The 22767-nt window shown below is 36.2% G+C and overlaps 2 protein-coding genes across 2 annotated transcripts in view; one reads left to right on the top strand and one right to left on the bottom strand.

The window, feature by feature from the left end:
* Positions 1-16: 16 nt before the first annotated feature.
* Positions 17-11081, bottom strand: LOC144445734 (xylose isomerase-like). The gene is made up of 13 exons (XM_078135378.1): positions 10913-11081; positions 9532-9608; positions 8475-8595; positions 7721-7814; positions 7043-7180; positions 6196-6305; positions 5476-5571; positions 5022-5105; positions 4744-4870; positions 3905-4010; positions 2285-2467; positions 1767-1841; positions 17-1022 (listed from the first exon to the last, which is right to left on the bottom strand). The coding sequence occupies exons 1-13, from the start codon at positions 10998-11000 to the stop codon at positions 939-941; spliced, it is 1383 nt and encodes a 460-aa protein (XP_077991504.1). The 5' UTR covers positions 11001-11081; the 3' UTR covers positions 17-938.
* Positions 11082-12662: 1581 nt separating this feature from the next.
* Positions 12663-22767, top strand: part of LOC144445930 (putative methyltransferase DDB_G0268948) — a 12454-nt gene continuing 2349 nt past the window's right edge. The window contains exons 1-5 of the mRNA XM_078135573.1: positions 12663-12897; positions 13174-13338; positions 19553-19710; positions 20293-20509; positions 21096-21205. Of these exons, the coding sequence (XP_077991699.1) occupies positions 13204-13338; positions 19553-19710; positions 20293-20509; positions 21096-21205 (620 nt within the window). The 5' untranslated portion in view covers positions 12663-12897; positions 13174-13203. The remainder of the gene's footprint in view (positions 12898-13173; positions 13339-19552; positions 19711-20292; positions 20510-21095; positions 21206-22767) is intronic.

Here is a 22767-nt window from a genome sequence, read left to right as displayed (position 1 = left end):
TTTTTTTCCCAAGGATTTTACTTTTATAGAAATTGTACAATTGTTATGCATAACCCTATACCACCATATCTATATGTAATATCATACATCTAATTCACTTGTAGTTATTTCTCTGTCGTTTGACAACACATCACAATCTTTTCACTGTCATTCCATCTCCAGAATTTCACAATATATGACTTATTGTTCACTAATATTGCCATTATAATGTCAAGCAGCATTCCATTAGGATTTCCTCTGATTGGTCAGACAAAGTCATGTGACGTATGACAAACCACTTCTACAAATTTTTTATCAAAAATATTTGTCAAGAAAATATCCATAAGAGATAAAATGGGCTTTGAACTACCTAACATCCACAGTTGATTGATCACACTGCCACCTAGTGGTCAGCTGTAACCCCACTAAACTATTGCTGTCGAGGGTTAAAATGGAATGTTGTGCTACAGTAACATATTTGGCTATACGGTGGAGATGATCGTAGTGATCGTAATACGTATAGGAAACTAGACTATGTCTAACCAAGTCAGAGACTAAATCTAGGGTGACTTGCTTCTTATGTAATGTCTTTTTTGACACCATGCAGTATGGAGTCAGGTTAGCTTGTCAACATTATAAGCTGGATAAAGATGCCCAAAAAGAAAGTTGTTATAAAACGCATCATGAGACGATATTAGACCTGAATGTTCAGGTTTTTAAAAATGACAAGACCCATGTATCGCATCGTAATATATTCTTCAACCGTTTTCATTTGTCAGGTCTGTTTCATCGCAGTTAATGCCACTTTCTGTCTGTCTGTTAATGATGCAAGAATTAGTCATAGTTACCATAGCTACCAAATGATCAAAAACTAATGGGTAATTATTGACCCTAATTTGGTAATAGTAATGAAATTGTAATGTTGTTACATAGGAGTAAACTTGTTGCCATAGAAACCTCTACACATAATGGTTGAGGATGGTTTCATATTTTTCTTGATGTCCAGAAATCTTCTCAGGTTCTCCATTCTCCAGAATATATTCCTGAAAATAATCACAAAAGATCATTTTAGTCCTACAAAGTGATTCTGATGATTGGTGTTAACATCGTTGTAAAACCACGCGACTTTTTATGGCAGCATTTAATAGACACCCTTTTGCTGCGTCTGCAGAAAAATATACAATATACTCTGACAGGGTTGTTGGTGGCCGAGTGGTTAAACCACTTGCCTCTTACCACTGCGGTCAGGGTTCAAACACATTCAGAGTTGTCAGTGGCCGAGTGGTTAAACCATTTGCCTCTTACCACTGCAATCGGGGTTCGAACCCCATTCAGGGTTCGATTAAATTTACCACACTGTAAGAAAGAAGACTGTTGTTCAGTTTGACTCTACCGAACAACGCAGGTTTTTCCCTGGTACTCCAGTTTCCTCCTGCATTAACACTGAACCCATGAGTGATGGTCCTCACTTGACTTCTTGGGAAATAAGTGTTTATATACCTAAAGAACTATCCAGTATAAGTAAAGATTATTTAGTACTTGTGAGGATGAGTTAAACAGAATAGCATAATCAAAATGACAAATTTCAAAAGCAGCATCAACATTATGTTTATATGGTATAAAAATCTGTGCTAGTTAACCAAATTTCCCTCCTTGTAATGTTACAGGGTTCCCAGCCCTCAGTCATACACCCACTGGTCTTTAAGTTCACAAATATAAAATAATATAAATATATATAATTCATTACTTCAGAATGATTATTGTCAGTGTAAAAAAATAGTTCATACCTCCAGTTCTTCAAGTGACGTTGCTTCTTTCTCAATCTTGGCACCAATACCGGATTTATAAGAACTGTATCTCTCCTAGGATAGTAGAAATGAGATCGGAAAAGTCAAGTTTTTGATAATCAGTTTTAAACAATATAATATCTAGACAACATATCATATGAAATGATTGTTTGTCAACATTTCTCTTGATACCCAAGTTGATATGAAGACACTTTTCCAACCTATAAAAAGGTTATTTTTGAGTTGATGTGGGTCACACCTTGCCATAAATCTAATTTACTTAGAGAATAAATTCACAATAGTAACAGTATGATCAACTCAAACCAACCCACAAGCAAAATGTTGGTAAAACTGAGTATAAAGTTAGCCTCAGATTCAGAATCAGAGGCTCAATCTGAGGTAGAGGCTCATTATGAGACTAGCTTCATATTGTCCTCCAATGTGAATCTGAATGTGAGATTAACTTTATACTCTTAGTAAGACATTCATTTATAGTATAATAGTGTGTGATTTGTTACCTCCACTAATCTTGGTAACACACCATCCTCTATGATAGCAATAGCATTACGTAATCCCCTAGCAAAGCTGTCCATAGCACCAATATGTGCGATAAACATATCCTGTAAAGCGGTTGACTCGCGACGAACTTTAGCATCAAAGTTGAGACCACCTGGGTTCAAACCTCCCTGAGCCAATACAGTCTGATATAGAAGAGAAAGAAATGGATTGGTCAAATTTCAACGAATAGTACTATTAATTTGCATATAGCTTTGCAAAACCACTTGGGTTTTTAGTCGCTATGTCTCAATACAGTCTGGCATACCTCGGGTATTTTACCGAGTTCGCTGACATTCCTATCATCATTCAAGGTACAAGTTCTATACGATTTACACACCTACCCTTTATAACAAGGTGAAATACTTTTAACATGACAATGGTTTAATACATTTATTGTTTAACCTCTCAAAAGTGCATAATTATAATACATGAACAAAACAAACTTCTGGTGAAATTTGCACATGGAGATTTTATGCAATAGAACTATTGTCTCATTTGCATGATAATCACAACTTAAATTACCAATTTTATTTTCATAGTACATAGACAACATATATAATATTATGACAGAACTCCATGACACGTGAGTGCAAGTGTGGCATACTTTGGGTATTTGTACGAGTACATGCAGTGTTCTCTGTGCCTGTACTTTCACTAGCGAAAGTGCAGCAGAAAACACTGCAAGCATGAGTGCCAATACCCCTGAGTACCCACACTGCACTGTACAACATTTTACCCACAACTCTCTCTGATTTGTAGTGTTGGACATCATCTCCTTGAAGTCAGACAAATGTCACCAGTGTATAGGGTTTTGTAAAAACATTTTTTCCATTTGGCAAGCGTAGAATTGCCACTGATGAGTTTCTGAATACCCATTTTCATCGGTTCTGGTATCACTGATTTTTGTAGAAGGAGTAGCAATTTTAGGAATTTGTCAGCAGATTTTCTTGAAAGACATGAAGAATATTTGCGACGAAACTAAGGAAAATATATGCACCTGTTATGACTTTGCCAAAGATATAGATTTATTTGAATAGGTATGACAAAAGAAATTTACTTACTAAAACTCATCATACACACTGACTACCCAAGTTATTGACACTTTGACAGTGAAAAGTGTTTTATTCACAGCACATGCTTAATTTAGTTGTTAGTACAATTTTATACAAAATTTAGAACTTTATTTTTGATTCCTAAGCGTTCTTTTGCTACATATTAATTAAACTTAATTACTATGCTTAAAATGTTGAAAAGTATGGATTATTGAAAAAGTTATAAAATAAGGAACCTCCAAGCATACCAATCAGAGAGAGTTGTGGGTAAGATATTGTACAGTGCACTGGAACTCATGTGGCATGGGGCTCTGTTATTATTACATATGTTTATCTAAAACGGCAAATTTCCATAAAAATCGTACAGCACAATCATGCGATTTTGTATGCAGTGAACTATTGCATCCTCATTTGCCTATCATTTGTATGCAGGTATGCAATAATGTTTTCGGTATTACACTGCAGTGAAAATACCACTTGTAAGCATGTGTACCAGTGCAAGTAATCTCTGGTGATAATGTACCTTACCTTCATAACGAGTGTAGTATTCTTGACATCCATAGGAAATTGATCTGTATCCCAACCTAAGTCTGGTGACCCTGTGTTAGAATCAATAGACCCAAGTAATCCAAACCTGTAACAATAATCAATCGATCTGTCAATCAATCAATCAATCAATCAATCAAATATCTATAGTGCTGATATTCAGTGACAATGAATGGCTAAAGCTAACCATAAGCTTTGGTGAACAAATACAGGAGAAATGAAGTTGCCTTGGTGTTTCATTCATGGTACATGGTGGTTTTAACACAAAGGTAGACACAGGCTTCTATACAAAACATTACACACAGACTTGATGATCTTAATGGCTTCAATTGTTTACTTCCCAAACTGATAATCAACTTGGTAACTTGTCTATTTCTACATCTCCACAATGCATGACACCTATGTAATTGTTTCTTTTGCATTTGAAGTTGTCTCTCCGAGTGTAAAAAAAAAGTGAAATGCCAAGGCAACTTCATTTCTCCTGTAAGTCTTCAGTTTTGTTTTTAAACAATCTAGGCTGGAGGCTTAATGGAAATCAAATTGGTAATGAGTTCTTAATTCAACATGTGAGAATGAATGATCTCTGCAGGTAATTTGTTATTGGGGAAAGTCAGTCCTGTATATGTTATGACTATCATTGATTTGCTTGTCTCAAATAACATGGCCGTATAAAAGTAACATTCACACTATTCATATTCAACTCATGGTGACAAGGCCCCCTTTTGTCACTCCTCATCTTTCAACTCACAGTCACATTTTCTTTGACTGCACCAAGACAAATACTGGAGAACAATATCTAAATGTCCAAATGTTCTACTTACGCTGATGCCATGACAATGTCATGTTCATATCCATGTCCAGCCAGAGTTGTATGGTTTGGTTCAATATTTAGTTTGAAGTCATTGTCTAGTTGGTAATGTTTTAAGAATCCAATAACAGTCATAGCATCTGATAAAGAACAACAACAAAACAGAAATCGCGATTTAAATCAACGTTTGTGAAAGTACGGCTGTAGAGAACACTGCAAGCACTCATGCAAATACTCCAAGTACACCACACTTGCACTCACGCATTAGGGGCATCTGTTATGTTATCTTACCATAGTCATATTGATGCTTTGCTGGTTCTTTAGGTTTTGGTTCAATTAGAAGTGTTCCTGTGAACCCAATTTTCTTCTTGTAGGCTGTAAAAATCAACAACTCTCATCAGTAAAACTGACAATAAACAATATGGTATTTACGAATATTCAAAAACTACAGTAAATGGTGTTAACGCTCTCTTTTTCGTGTTAACACAATTGTATTTTTTGAATATATGTAAATACCTAATTTCAGTATTATATGTATCAAATTCATTTTCAAAATCTCTTAATTTGAATATCGTTATGTCATGTATCTTCTGACCAATCAGCTTCTATAGATGTACCCTTATGAATACTTGATGAGTTGAGGCTTTATTTTCAGAAGATAAAAGTTGAATCCAAACAAACACCAAGGGACAGTCTCATCATCATTTTCAAAACTTTTTTTTAATTTAAATTTAAAAAAGCTTACCAACAACCATTCTGAAGAACTTTGCCATGTGATTCATTTCTGAGAGTACGTCTGTGTTGAGTATTGTGTGGTATCCCTCACGTCCACCCCAGAATACTGAAAGTAGATGAAAGGAGATTAAGTAAAATTTCTTGAACTTCTCATACACCTAATCTAATTGTATTGAAGTTCACCACAAATATATTGAAATGTGACATGAAATAGTCGTCAAATTTAATTGGTCAAAGTAATATGAAAATGAACAGCTTAGATGGTCTAGTGGCATATGACACACTTAGGGGGTCAAATTATATGGTGGATCGGACAAGATTTTGTTGATGCACAAAATCAATGAAGTGAGAAATTTCACTGTAATGTGCTATTTTTAGCATTGAAAATAAACATGAAGTTAATTTCAAAGACTGATGCATAAGCTGAATGTTGCACATATATTTGAAAATGGTATGACTGCACATTGACAGGTGTATTGAATTGGTTATTTCATGTTAGATTCGACACTGCTATCGTTCGACACTTATCATGAGTTGCACTTCTGTTGTTATTTTCGACAGGCAGCATTGAATTTTAGTGCCTGTCAAATTAATGGTGTTCTAAACTAACAGCCAGTAAACTATCAGAAAAATGATCTCCAGATAGAAAACTTGTGTTTTATGTGATTTTGAAATAAACACTGCCATCATTCAATGATTCAGAAAAAAAACCCACAAAAAGTTGACATACCAAAGTTTTCAGCACCCAATTTCTTTCCAATCTCCAGTCCTTTCTTAACCTGTGCTGCTGCATAGGCAAAGACATGGGCATCGGGATTGGTAGATGCACCATTCATGTACCTACAATTCATACAGAGTTAGATCAACTTACTGAAATTAAATTGTTACAATTTCAAACTCAGCAAAGTTAAGGCAAGTATATGTATTGCATTTAACCTTGAATGAGTAAATAAGTTAAGTGTATTGTGTGTGTTAGTTTGTTGATTCTCTATATTGTGTGTGTTAGTTTGTTGATTCTCTACATGACTTGGATGAACAAATAAGATCACTAATTTTATTGCATGGGTTAATTTGTTGATTCTCTACTCAACTTGGATGATCAAATCAGTTTCAGTTATCCAGACACTCACAACTGAGGGCGCCACTACGAGACTTCCCCAGTGAGAGTCTGGGGGAAATGTATAAATCCAAGGTTTCCACACTGGATCTCTTTCCAAGAGTATAGCATTCTGGAGAATACTTTAAATCCAACATGGCACACTGAACAATCCAGGTTCCTTCGCAACATGTTACCATATCTCAAGCCAACTGATACATCTCAATTACAAAGCAATGGCTATGCAAGCCCATTCTTCATGACTTTGACGAAATGTTCTGCATGACTTCCAGTGCAGAAAACTTTGGAATACACTGACCCAGACATGACTCACAGTGAAGCCCCCTAGATGTGAGTTTGGGTAACTGAGACTATGATCAAATAAGTAATACATGTGTTAGTTTGCTGATTCTGTACTCACTTCAAATGAGGAAATGTGTTACATTTCTCAAGGATGTTAGTTTGTCAGTTCTCTACTCACCTTGGATGAGCAAACAAATTACATGTATTCCAGAGTAACTTTACTCCTGTCTTCTTCATCAACTCTTGGGCCAGATCTGTTAGTTCATCTAAGTTCTTGTTTGTTTCCTCCAATGTCTCTCCTTCAGGAGCAATATCTCTAAGAGGAGAAAATTGATATCAAAAAGATAACTTGATATATGATATAAAATTTATATCATATGTTTTCAGTTTGTAAATTATCATATGTATTGACAGACAATTGATTATTCAACAATTTTTGTAATAAACTAATGCAAGAATTTCAGAAAAAAAAGCCAATATCATATTAGAATTAAAATTTAGGTGTACAAAACAGTTTTCTGGCACAGCTAAATACAGTAAACCTAGATATTTTCCCCGCTAGAAAATTTTGTGATTTTACAGTCTTCAGCTAGTTCTCAAAGACTAATTTTCTCTAATTACCACACTGGTATACATTGTGTTCATGTAAAAGAAGGCATTTTAGTCACTACCATGTACTTGTTTTGGCATTTTTGTTTTCCAGGGAAATAAGTAAAAATGCGTATTTAGTGAAAATTTCCTGGTTTATTGTAATTTATTCTGAACAAAGAATGATTACATGTAATCCGATGGCTTTATTGATAAGCTGGTACTAATCCAAGACCATGTGATTCAAACATTTAGGGTTTAAGTTTACCTGTCATGGAATGTCCAATATTTGATACCAAGTTTAGAGAAGAATTCAAAGGCAACTCTGAGACGTTTCTTGGCATTCTCAAGACTGTTGGATCCTGTCAAGACATAGATAAGTTATTACTATGAATTGTGTAGCATTTGGAGGGGGAATACAAGGTCAGACTTATTGTAATGGAAAAGGAGACAATCGTAAATTCAAACAGTTCTTTAAAAGCATATCAACAAAATAGAGAGACTTGGAGATGTATGTGTGGTTACACAGTCACTTGTGGGTTAATATTCTATTCAAGGATAGTCCTAATACAAAACATTTTCATTATTAGGTGTTTACAAATATTCTTAAATACTGTTGTATGTGCTTGCTCTCGTAAGCGATCATTTTACAGCAGTGGACACCAGTGATGCTAGTTTTAGAATATATGTAAATACCTAATATCGGTCATTTGAATGTCTTGTACTAGAATCCTTGAATAGAATATTAGCCCACAAGTAACTGTGGTATTGTACAAGTCCTGCTTTGAATCTCAGACCACCAACACTGGTGGTTTGAATTGTCCTATAGTATGGAGTTTGGGATTTTTACATTTGATGTAAAACACACCCTACAAAAGTAAAGACTTAGCACACATCTACAGAGTTCACAAAGTAGTCTGACTTTGATACACCTATGAACTTAATTTAATTGACAACACCATTGCCAAACGTCTGACATACAAGATTTATACTAATGACTTGTTGCCATGGTGATTCCTTACCATCATCCCATGGTCTGTCCAGAGTGGGAAATCCAAAAGGATCAGCACCAGTTCCACGGAATGTATGCCAATAACAGACGGAGAATCTCAGCCAGTCTTCCATTGTCTTACCATGGATGACCTGTCAATTGGGGTATACCCAAATGAAACTACAGTCAATAATTATGATTTCCCCAATACTGTCAATAATGGAAGTGTAGCTCATTGCATACAAATTAATTGCATGAAATTAACATTAATATTCCATATATGGAAATAGAAATACCTAGTTGAGATGAAATGAAATGAAAGTCTGTCAAGGAATGGAAACAATTACAGCAGTTATCATAATTGCATTCAGATTCAATGATCAAATGTGTTTGATAAAAGCCACATATAAGCAAGAAACATCAAGACAAACTTAGATAAGTACAGATCAGTTAAATTAGTTTAAATGGGTTACAGTTTAACTAGATCTATACTATAAAAGGTGAGTGCAAAATTCAAACGACCAAGCTCCAGTTTATAGCATAGATCTGGTCCTATCCCCCCACCCCCACCACCTCTACTGTGATTTATTACTTAACACTAATTGTACAGATGTAATTTTATCTAAGTTTTTGTATGAATTCTTATCCATATGCTCCTCTGTACTGAAGGACATTGGCTCTTATTACACATATTTGATCACTGAAACTGAATGCAATTATAATATCTGCTGTATGTCAGAGTTTGATCATTGAAACTGGATGCAATACTAATTTCTGCTGTATGTCAGAGTTTGATCATTGAAACTGAATGCAATACTAATTTCTGCTGTAAGTCAGAGTTTGATCATTGAAACTGAATGCAATTATGATTTCTGCTGTATGTCAGAGTTTGATCATTGAAACTGAGTGCAATTATGATTTCTGCTGTAAGTCAGAGTGGGTTATACTTCCAAGGTCACAATAGTTATAGACTTTCTTAGTTTGATGTTGGCAGACTATATGGTAATAGTTATTAAAGAGTGGCAATCCAACATTTTAGTATGATGAAAGCCAAAGGTAGAATTATTGGAGAAAAGATACAAACAAACCTCCTTGGCATTGTAGTGTTTATAACACATAACGTCAGTGGGTCCAGCATTAGGGTTATATTGTATGGTACCAATTCCTGATCGAAAAAAAAAATATAGATAAATAAGTGAATTTTGGTTGTATCCTTTGGTATGTCAGAAATGATTGTGTTATGAACTAATAATCTTCTAATCTCATTTTCAGTGCATTGTTTTAGTTGAATATTCCAAGAATTATCATTTTCCACAACTACAGACCAAACGTTTCTGGTTCAGAGTCAAAAATTAGAATTGTAGGAAAGTTCCTACAATTGATGGATTTGTCTTAAAAAGTTGGCATTTAGTATACAGGTTATGGATAGGGAAATGGACCCCCTAGAATTATAGTCAATGGTTTCTGTAGTGACAATTGTCCCATCATTCTTCTGGGGTCTACAGACTAGTTTAAAGTATAATTTTAAGGTGGCGGTAAAGGCTAGGGTTTCAGTCAAAATTGTATATAAGAACTTCATAAAAACCTCGAAGAAGTCACTAGAAACAATTTTTCACACACAAAAAGCCATTCATATTTCGAGGCACTGTCCCACAGAGTAAACATTCGAAAATGAGAGAGTTTTCTGTGTATATAGGGGGTTTGATACGCCCTCTCCGAGAGAAATTAAAGTTTTTCTATCATACATGGAAGAGGGACTGTAGTAGACCCCCCTCCTCAAGTAGTACAAGCTCTTGGGTTTTGACACATCAGACAAATTTCAAACAATGCTGTTCAGTTCTGTTGTGATACAACATAAATCACTTGAAGTGTGTATAACTGATAACATTGTCAACTTTAAAGTAAACTATAACATTCTAAAGATAAGCTAAGCCTGATAACATAAAAAAGAAAGAATCAAAAATTGGAGGAAGAAAATTGAGACGTGATAAAAACAAGTCCGAAACTGTTTTGTCGCTGACAGACTACTACTCTTGTATTGTTCTCTGCACCCGGTCAATGACCTGTGACCTTCGAATATTAATCACAAACGGTAGACAACACGTATATCACACAATTTCTAAATATGACAATGCCCCTTTTCACGCACTACTTTGGAGCCCGGGCTTTGGAGGTGCTCGGTAGTTCAGCCGATGCACTCGGTAACGGCGTGCCACGCCCCCTACATGCACTACAGAGTCTACATATATGATATATCAGATTATATTTCCAAAAACGAAACTTAACTTTGAGTCACACCTTATCGCAATTAACCTGTACTTGGTATATATGTATCAAAACATTATGTGGTTACAGAAAGGAGAACGGACACATTTGACACGTGCACACTACTCTTACAGACCACTAAACTGACTATGTATTGTCTCATTTACACAATCATCATCATCGTCTCCAGGCCTGCATTCTTACCTGGAAAAAAGTCTCCCGAGGAAGAGTTTTTGTCTCCATTGTCAGCACTTCTTTTTGCTTTCTTTGCTCTCGGTGCAAACGATGACATCGTTCAATATCAAGGTCGGAAAACTGGAAGATTTGAATTAAAAAACGGTAGATATGCTGTGATCCCGACGTACGTACACACACACGATGTTGTGTATATGTCAGCTGGCGACCTTTGACCCGAATGAAAACAAATGGTCACAGGAAATTATGTAAGAGGGCGCTGTATAACGTACAGGGACCATCATGATCAGAGGTGACTGGAAGGCTGTTAAATCCAGCTATAACACATAATTATGGTCTCAGATCAAATGGCGGAAACTAACAAAACCTAAAATTCATCATAGAATAATTAGACATCATTCCACAATATTGAATTTCTTACTTGTCTGTAGTTCAGTAAGGCAAATATGAGGGACCCTGGCTTTGGACGCTTTGTATTTGTCAAGTCCGAAAGAGTTTACACACAGTGTGGTATTTGTGATGATGTCACCACAGAAGTTTCCCCGTACAAATCCTTACAGGAAATCCCCTGGCTGAACACACGTCAAGTGCAGTAGGACTATACTTTACAAGATTTCAGAGTTTAGTAAATTACTGAAATTGTATCTTATCACCAAAAATCATCTGTAAATTGATAGCAATAATCGATACAAGTGTACTAAAGTGAAACATAAATATCCAGGTTGAAAATAATCATTTGTCACTACTAGCAGAAGTAAACGTAAATGGTAAATACCTTGATATTTTGTTTGTACTTTTGTATAAGGCTAACTCTTTTTAAGCTTGTTCAATTTGAATTTTCCCCATATATTATTTAGTCAGATAATATGTGTGGAAAATTCAAATTCTTTTTGGCCTGCTCAGCTTGCCAAACATCAACACTATTTCAACTGAGTGGTGAAAGTAAGTGTTCATGGCTCTTTGGCCACCATCAGCTAATTAAAGTAGCTAGGACAAAATCATCATCGCCCTTGTTTGAAAATTTAAAGCTACAGTAGCTAGCTGCAACTGGACCGTTTATTATTATTATTTTTTTTTTTTTTTTTTTTTTTTTTTTTTTTTTTTTAACTTTTGTTATGTACAAAAATTTCCTCATAATACATTGTGAAAAACATCGCATCACCTGTGGGTAAACATAGTTTTGTAGTTGTTTACACGATAAATCAAATCAAATTGATTTTGGGTCCACACCCAAAAATCAGCGCCCTCAATGTCGGTCACGATTTCAACCTGTTCCTTACCCTTACCTTACGTATTAACCCTACGTCTTTTTTCTGACCGCGGGCTAACCAGCCTCTATGGTCAGCTCACCATTGTTCTCTGTAGTCCAGTTGTAATTATTGTTTTGTGATTGTACACTACGTTCTTGATTTTCCTGTACTGCTTATGGAAAATATCAACCAATGATGAACATGTACAATGTCTAATTATTGGTATATTAACCATTTCAGTGAATATATTGTGATTGACTGATAGTTACACCAGTTTCCACATGGTGACAGATTCGATGAACGTTACCTTAGACAGTGTCTTCTTCGCTGTCTGTGATGTTATATTACGAAGGATATGCATTTCATAATAACATTTTAAAGAATTGTCCATTTTACTTGAGTAATATGGGTACCCGGCACTGGTGACCCCGCAAAGTTGCTCTGTCATCATCTGTACTCTAGTATCGAGAACGCTATGGGCCGTGAGTGACCTCATTCACCGAACGAGAAGCCTGGATAATCAACTCTATATAAGTGACCTAGATGTCTGAATTGTTGGCTGTTCACTGGGGTCGGATGACTTCACAGGAGTGAACAACAGGAGTTTCACAGCAAACAATACCGAGGCCATCCCATTAGTTGTATACGCGTGTACGGTTCCTAACATTTTGCTAATTCTTTCCGTGGCGTGGTACGTGCGAGCGGGTACAACTTTGAAGGCCGTCTCGGTATAAACCTTACAAGGTGACGTATAGGAGGGTGACTATACCAGTTATGCAGTTGGCATACACTCAGACCCAGTATAGAACATTTTCTAAGACCATGTACTAATACTACTATAAAAATGTTCTAAATGGTCTGAGGTATACATACGGTGTTGTGCACGTACACTAGCTAGCAATACTCAACTTTGTCAATTCTATTTTCCAACACTATAGGAAACTCTTCAACGGTACAATGAGTTACATTTGAATATGAACCAGCTGCAGTGTCACGCTTATTTCCATTTCCGTCTTTCAGGTTGTTTAAAGAAGGAAGGATATTGACAATATGGCGTCGACAACACCCCAAGACGCTTTTACAGGGTTCTTTGAGGGCGCGGATATGGTCAATGCCTACAAGAATGTACGACCCACCTACCCACAGGAACTGGCCCAGAAAATAGTTTCATTTGCGAAACAAAAGGTATACTACTCGATTCGTACTAATTCAATGGTAACTTTGACAGATATAACGGTGTTTTTTTGGTAATATGTTGAACGTACTTCGGATGGAAAATGACTCGCAATTTCCAATATCCTACGGTTCCTACCACAATACTTATATTTAAAAGAAAAAGAATATGCTGCAGATGTTTGAAGTGTTAATAGTGCATCATTGTGGTAACCATTTTCAACTCAGAACTCACTTTTAGCTATAAATATTTGCCAGTTTACTAACTACCTGCAAGGTAGTTTTTCAATCACAAATTATAAACTATCTGATGTTGTCAGTCTGCAAGATATGTAGTATGCAACGTCTTCTATCTACCCATCTGTTTGGCCATATCAAATATAAGTCTGTATTCAGACCCTGATTACATTTGATCATATTTCTTACAACAGCTTATATAACCTACAATGCAAGGGCAGCATATGTAAATGTCCAAGTGTATGGCACTCTTAAAATCGTGTACATTCTTTGCGTAACACAACATAGAGGGCGCCATACTGATTAGACTGTTCAGATCGCAGTAACATAACATCACCACCGAGGCCGAAGATACCGAGGCCGAAGACGACAAATCGGTCTTCTAATTCAAGTGTCGGTCTTCTAATTCAAAAATCGGTCTTCTAATTCAAGTGTCGGTCTTCTAGATGACCAAATCAGAGAAATCATCATGCAACTATCGTGTGGGTTTTTTATATCCATCTTCGTTTCCAATCACTTGACTTGATATGACAATTTAGAGTACTGTAGTTCAAACTTTTGTAGTTTGAAATAAGTACAGAATAGCTAATACTAACCAATATATGCTGATTAAGTCATTTGACTATTAGACTTCAATGTCGAGTCGCAATGTTGATTCAACTCGACTCAACTTGACTCCTGACTTACCTTTACTTGACCTTACTTACCTTTACTTGACTTTGCTTGACCTTGATCACTTACCTTTACTTTGTTTGACTCTTTGACTTGACTTTGACTTAATTGTTTACTTGACTCTTGACCTGACCTCACCTGACAATTTAGAGGGTGGGCAAGGGGTATTTTCGTACTTCATAATCGGGCCATTTTATTTTTCATTATTTGTAAAATACTGCAATAAAGTCTGTAAAATAGTAATTCAGTGACCGGCCTACTGCAAAGTTAACTGTTTAGTGCGACAGTAATCAGTAAAAGTACCAATATGTTGTTATGAGTTGTATAAGGAGTGGTAGATACATTAGAATGCCCTTCTAGCAACTTTCCAGTTATAATTGTAAAGCGTAAATTGCAGTATTTCTTCGTAACTCATAAATTGTGATTTTTTTTCATCGTAAATGTTAAAATTGACATTTAACTTCGTAACTTGTAATTCAACAATTATTTTTTCTATGAATCATACTGGTTGACACCCTTGCCCACTCTCAATTTAGAATACTGTAGTTCAAACTCATGGAGTTGTACAAAGTACAAATATCGAATACATGCACTTCTGAAATCAATATTCAATAACTGTGCTTTAAACTTCAGCAACAACTCCAAAGATCTCAAGGCTGATGGAATCACGGTATATTTTTCATATGAGTAATGCTGTACCCCAAATAATATTAGAAGGAATAAATGTCAAATGAAACCATTTGACAATATCACACACACACACACACACACACACACACACACACACACACACACACACACACACACAAATATAATTTCAAATTGATGTATATAAACTTGTTTGACTTACGATTGCTGACCTCTTCATGACGGCGATCAACCAGATACTGCAACAAAAGTGTTCATTTGGCAACATACAGTGCCAACCCGAGTGTTTTTCAGTCAAAGTTCAAAGTTGATATTGTCCAAGAGTGCACACAGTTCACTCTACTAGTTCAACACCATAAACAAGTCTAGGGATATGAACACATTAAAAACGTGTTACTTTTCACTTCAATTCCAGTTCGGATAAAATGTACATTCGTAGAGTACCCAAACTTGGGCTACTCCACAAAACCACCTGTTTCAGTGCACTGTAGCTGTAAATATTACCACGGGGACATGCACAAATCCTGCCTAACAGTATTACTCTGCTCCACTTATCACAACACAGTGTGTAAACTGGTGGTTCCAACACATGTTACCAGTTGAGCTTCAGACAATGACTACACGCACTGTCAGTGAATATGAATCTGATTGGCAGAAACTCCGAGTGAATGTGATTGGAAGAAACGAATGAAATGAAAAGGAACTTCAGAATGGTGTACAATTACACATATAGGGCGAGTTCAGGATAAAAATGTCGCTGTGCTGTGCTGTAACTGTGCTAGGTCTTGTCTGCAAGGAAACTGCATACTGCCTCAAAAGCCAGCCATCCGTCAATCGAACATGTTAATTCTCTGGCAATTTGCATTTAATGTAACCAACTCAGCCTGCTCGTACTATAACATGGTAATTCACTACCAACTAATTTACATACAGAGTAAACCCTCACTGATTTACATACAACGTACACATGTTTTGTCCTTGGGTCAATCCTCAATGTCGAGGTTAACATACTTTCAATAAACACGTCACCACTTTGTGACACTGGGGTTTACAGTAGTAATAAAAAAATTGTATGAGATTACATTTAAAATCTATTTATGTATTTCTTTGACATATTGATGACAGTGTACTTTTTATAATTCTTGAAGGTGATAGAATCGACAATATCAATCGATTTCAGTCGGGTTCTTTCCTCAGTTTTCCTTACTTGGAAATGATCGAACCCCTCTAAGCAGTTCCACATTTTGTCTTGTTTTCCTATCACATCATTCTGTATTGTTCTGTTTTGCTGTTTGGAGTCCTATGATGTACGATCAACATTACAGTAGACACATGGTGACATTGATAATGCTGCCATAGCAACAATGTTTGCTGACTCAATGGAACCCTCGGTCATCACTATAGGGACAGATAATCCAGAGGCAGTGCCGTTCAGTGATGCTTGATCAACATCAACGTTAATGCCACAAACTGTATTTTGATCGACATTATGTAATTCTGTTTGTTACTCTATTCACCAAGATGGTTTCGTGGTAATGTCATCTTCATGCCATATTACATTATTATTACATATGTACCAGTGTGTACGTTGATCGTGATGTAGTCAGAAATAAAACCTAATCGGAATACAAAACCAATCCCTGATGAAAACAAGCGAATAAATTCATTTGTCTTTTAGCACACACGCGTCTTTCATGTTGATACACACTTTTTGAAAAAAATTTTGTTGGTTCATAAAGTATTTCACTATTTTCTTGACCATCGCAACTTCTGAAGTGTAGACACTATGCTAATTAGTCGCTTACCTATCACAAAACTATATGCAAATTAGTTAGGGATTTTCACCGTAAAACAAGAAAACAACAACAACTTCAACTACTTTCCGTATGTAAATATAATCGATCTTATGTTTCCACTAGATAATTATACACTTCTATAAAACATTTTGAAAGTAAATTCATTATTGTAGGTCATTTTAAACTCATGTCCGATCAGGAAAGCAAGATTCGCCTACTGTCGTCTGCAGCTTACAGATTTGTGTCTGTCTCCGAACCGGACGCGAACGCCACCGCTATTGTATTGCTCAGAAAATAAAAATAAAGGCTACAATAATGAAACTATTAATTCTAGACAACTAAGAAGTGTACATTCCAGTCGGTTTTCAAAGGATTTGGCGAGTTAATTCAGAAATATGAAAGTTATTCTCTTACAAATATCGACGAACTTACTTTCACATTTCTTCCTCAAGTATCTCTGTCACTGTTACGTCTGGCGATAACAGTAAATTTGCATAACAATAGCCTGCAGTGTCAAAAGGTTACCAAAAGGTTACTGATGTTGGGTGACCCTTAGAGTAATTATACTGACTCCAAGGGTGACCTAAATCACTGCGTAGTGAAGTTCGTCCTTTTCTGAATTATTACTTTTGGTGTACATATGTAATAATAACACAACCCCACGGCCTCAATAGATAGTAGGGCATACAAAAGCTATTTTCACTCCTGATTCGGTTTAATCTGCTGTAACGGCGGCAGAATACTAGTAAACCGAATCACTCATGAAAAAAAAACTCCTGTTTCATGTGCCCATGGATGTATGTATATAATCTCCTAATACATCCATGATGTATGATGTGCCCTACCATGCCATCGCGTTGTCCATTGTGATGCCATGGGGTTCTGTCATATTGTTCTGATCATTGGAAAATTGATCAAAATAATGGCAAAATTTTGACCACCGGAAAAATATTGGCCATTATTTTGGCCGTTGAAAATATTGGCCATTATTTTGGCCGTTGAAAATATTGGCCATTATTTTGGCCATGTTTGAATTTTGAACGTTGATCAATTCCAACAAAATAAAAATGATTAGAAGGAACGCCACTTTACTATTATTTAAGTATCAAATCGTTGTGGTCATAGACTGCTTGGTGAACCGTTCGCTCTTTAGTCTAATGCTAAGCCTTGTAAAGAATATGAAAAGTTTTCGTTCGCATTAGAGTAAAATAAGGAAAATAAGAGCTTGATATATATGGAGTGAGAAGTAGATTAATGTAGTTTATAATTCTTTTCAAATCATTACTTTGACTGCAGCTAAAAAAAAAGAATGACGGGAAAATGGCGGGAGAAAAGCTGACGACAAACACGTGATAAATGCACTGACATGTATGAATATCAATGGAAATGAATATCGTTTAAACACTCGCGTCTTGAAAATAAAATATTTTTTTTAGAGTATACTATGTTAAGCAAAGTAAGATATTGCTCTTTACAGTTTGTTTTGTAATTTGACATTTATGTGTATGTGTTTCTTATAACCACCAAGAAGTATCTCCATATTAAAGAATGCCATGCAGGGCATTTAAATTTGTTGTGTGGTGTTACAGTTCGACTTCGTACAGTATGGGGTACACCATTTGATGTCTGGGGGTGGGCGGCAGGAGGATTTTCGAAAAAATAATTTTCGCCGGCCAAAAGCAGGAAAAAAATCGCTGACCAACTCAAGACAGAAAAAAATATTTGGGTATGAGCTAAAAAAAATATATAAGTGTAGAAACTATGTACAAATATCAAATTCCCACGTACACGTGTTTCTGGCGCCGCGGTGGCTGCACCTAAACTTTTAAAGTTTCTTGTCAAAGGTTTATATTAACTGTTGGCAAATGCTGAAACAAACCGAAACACTACCATCAAATCAAATTTACTAAGAATACTGACCTGACTTAGTACCTTGAATGAATCCTGTAATTTTTCATTATGATAAAATAATTTTAAATGGTATGGCATGCAACAATATACTTTGAGGATTTTTCTCGGTCTTTGTTTCCTGAATTTCAATTGAGATCAGGAAAGGGTATTGTTATCATCTTTACCTGTTAAAATAACACCAGGCCTGGGAGTGTAACATTATTTTTCCATTATACATTAATTTATTCAGTGACACTCGTTAAAACTCAAGAAACTTGTTTTGCTGGCCACTGATCGTTATTGCGAAGGTCATACGCTACATGCACTATACTATTCGACAGAAACTACGTGTTGGGCTATAATTGCACACACAATTTTGTGTATCCCTCCTTCTAAAAAATTACGGTTATTTTCAAAAAATGATTACTCCAACATATATATTCAATTCTGTTTAACCCATTTTTAATTTGTTTTGTAGTCCATTGTATCACTTGAATCCTTAGTTACCCTGGAAAAGTGCTAAACATCCACATTACCACAGGGAGAAGCGAGCATGTAATTGATTGATTGATTGATTGATTGATTGATTGATTGATTGATTGATTGATTGATTGATTGATTGATTGATTGATTGATTGATTCATTCGTTGATTGATCGATTCGATTGATCGATTTATTGATTGATTGAGTGTGCGATTGATTGATTGATTGATTAATTGATTGCTTGATTGATTGATTGATTGATTGATTGATTGATTGATTGATTGATTGATTGATTGATTGATTGATTGATTGATTGATCGATTGAATGATTAATTTTCGCGGTGAAATAAAACTTATTTTGTGTGTGATATTGATCAATTGACTCATTGATTTTTGTGGTTATATAAAACTTGTTTTTTCCTTCCCTGGCTACTTTTGACATACATGTGCATTTGCATGATTTGTGATTGGTATATTGTATTCCATGTTTCCTCATACAGTTAGGAGATCTAAAATTCGCAGTTGACGTTGGTTGTGGTTCTGGTCAAAGTACCCTGATATTGGCTGATCACGTGGATCAAGTACTTGGTGTTGATATCAGTGCGGATCAAATTGAATGTGCCAAGAATTCGTCAACACCTCCAAACGTTAACTTCAAGTGAGTTGTAATACGCTAGCCAAAAATGAGTCATTATCTGTTTAACATGCGTTGTACCACAGGGAGCCTAGAAACTGATACAAACAAACAAACAAACAAACAAACAAACAAACAAACAAACAAACAAATAAATAAATAAATAAACAAATAAACAAAGGCAGTAACACGTCCACAAATGGTCCCTATGCAGTCGACGAGGGCCCACAGTACAAGGATATTCGAGTACAATTATGCAGTAGATATCAGTGCATACAAAACAGCCCTGCGATGCTCCGAAGATGTGAGAGAGTCTAGTGCGGTACCTTTGTGTCGTCATTGGTGTGTCGAGCATGCAGAGTGATACTGTTGGAAATAAAGATTTCCTAGACACGTTACCCCCGTTTACCAGGGCCCAGGGGTATATTGCTTTAGATTTGTCATATATTCATGAGGTCTTCACTGATTGGATCATTTGTTTAGTACGTCAACCTGATTACTTATAAGTTTTACGATCAAGTATATATGATATAAAAATAATACACGTCATCATTTTTTGGTATAGAGACATTAAAAATAATCTAAACATGGACACTATATTTGCAGAGTTGGTGGTTGTGGAGATATACCCGTACAATCAGGGACAGTTGACTTGATCACGGTTGGAATGGCCATTCATTGGTTTAATTTGGACGACTTCTATAATGAAGTGGACAGAGTATTGAGACCTGGTGGCTGTCTGGCGATCTACGTGTACAATGGCACACAAATACAACATGATGACAACGAGAAAAAGAAAACTATCAACAATCTGATACAAGAAGTATAAAGAATATTTTGCCAGATTTTCTACGGTGGCCGACTAGGACAAAAAAAGGCGTGGGGTGAGGGGTTCCCAATCAAAAAGTGGCGTTCCCAATCAAAAAGTGCCGTTCCCAATCAAAAAGAGACGTGCTCATCGGGAGCGCAAGTATCTTTTTGATTTGGAACGCTCATTTTTTGATAGGGAACTCCTCATTTTGATAGAGCACGCATTTTTGTGTTAGTCACCTCCGGTAGTTTTCTTATAAAGTTTCCTATCACATGTAACATTATTTCACCATTAAACAAGTTAGTCGACACTTCACGATATAATGTCAGGAAATGGACCAAATGTTATGTTTTATAGAAACAAATTAGTGAACGATCTTATACAGTTTGTTTTAAAACCCCTCATTGCTTTCCCCGCATTGTACTTGTAAGCGAGCATCCAGTAATTACAAGGGGAGGGCCTGTGGGAATTAGGGGGTTACTTTTTAAGAATCGGTTCTTGGGGAGGGCCATGCTTAATTCATAAAATTGGATTAGGGGAAGGTCACGTTATACTTTTACTCATTGTGCTGCTTTTTATCTTGTATAATATAACGTAGTTTGAAGATAAAGTGACGGATATCTGCACTCCTGAAAGTCATTGGAAAAAGATATATGACGGTGAAAATACCCTCCAAGCCCTTGAACTTGCCTATAAGGATTCTGCCAGGTAATTTTTTTCTTTCTTTCTTACCGTAAAATAGTGGTTATTTTTTTACATTCGAAATCACGTTAAAAAATTGCTGGAGCTAAAATATAGCAGCACATCAATTGTTAACTCGAAACTTGAAACAAGTAATTAAAAGATTGTTCCTCTTGTCAAATCTCAATGGTGTAGAAACGATTTGAATCCTCTATCTTTGCAGACCGACTACTCAGTGACACATGACCGAGTTTGTACACATTTATTTGAACATCGACTTTCTTTCTTTCTTTCTTTTCTTTCTTTCATTCTTTCTATCTATCTATCTCTCTCTTATATTCTCTTTCTTTCTTTCTTTCTTTCTTTCTTTCTTTCTTTCTTTCTTTCTTTCTTTCTTTCTTTCTTTCTTTCTTTCTTTCTTTCTTTGCCTTTATTCCTATTTTAATGTAGGATCGTACATTGTCATTCATAAATACACAACAATAGATATTCAGTTGGTAGATTTATGAACATAACATCGCCAAACAGCGAGTCTAAATAACAAAAAGACCAACCAATCGACAGACAGACAGAAAGACAGACCTGTCCATTAAGAGTCAATGTTCAGCGGCCAGTCTGGTTGCATTAGTATTTCTTTATCTTCCAGGGATTCCAGTCTGTCCATCAAGAGTCAATGTTCAGCGGCCAGTCTGGTTGCATTAGTATTTCTTTATCTTCCAGGGATTCCAGTCTGTCCATCAAGAGTCAATGTTCAGCGGCCAGTCTGGTTGCATTAGTATTTCTTTATCTTCCAGGGATTCCAGCCTGTCCATCAAGAGTGAACGATCAGTGGCCAGTCTGGTTGCATTAGCATTTCTTTATCTTCCAGGGATTCCAGTCTGTCCATCAAGAGTCAATGTTCTGTGGCCAGTCTGGTTGCATTAGTTTCTTTATCTTCCAGGGATTCCAGTCTGTCCATCAAGAGTCAATGTTCAGTGGCCAGTCTGGTTGCATTAGCATTTCTTTATCTTCCAGGGATTCCAGTCTGTCCATCAAGAGTCAATGTTCTGTGGCCAGTCTGGTTGCATTAGTTTCTTTATCTTCCAGGGATTCCAGTCTGTCCATCAAGAGTCAATGTTCAGTGGCCAGTCTGGTTGCAATAGTATTTCTTTATCTTCCAGGGATTCCAGTCTGTCCATCAAGAGTCAATGTTCAGTGGCCAGTCTGGTTGCAATAGTATTTCTTTATCTTCCAGGGATTCCAGTCTGTCCATCAAGAGTCAACAATCAGTGGCCAGTGTGGTTACATTAGTTTCTTTATCTTCCAGGGATTCCAGTCTGTCCATTAAGAGTCAATGTTCAGTGGCCAGTCTGGTTGCAATAGTATTTCTTTATCTTCCAGGGATTCCAGCCTGTCCATCAAGAGTCAATGTTCAGTGGCCAGTCTGGTTGCAATAGTATTTCTTTATCTTCCAGGGATTCCAGTCTGTCCATCAAGAGTCAATGTTTACAGCGGCCAGTCTGGTTGCATTAGTATTTCTTTATCTTCCAGGGATTCCAGTCTGTCCATTAAGAGTCAATGTTCAGTGGCCAGTCTGGTTACATTAGTTT

Source organism: Glandiceps talaboti, chromosome 14 (genome assembly GCF_964340395.1).
Source record: "Glandiceps talaboti chromosome 14, keGlaTala1.1, whole genome shotgun sequence".
NCBI lineage: Eukaryota > Metazoa > Hemichordata > Enteropneusta > Spengelidae > Glandiceps > Glandiceps talaboti.
This window is presented reverse-complemented; position numbering and strand designations above follow the sequence as displayed.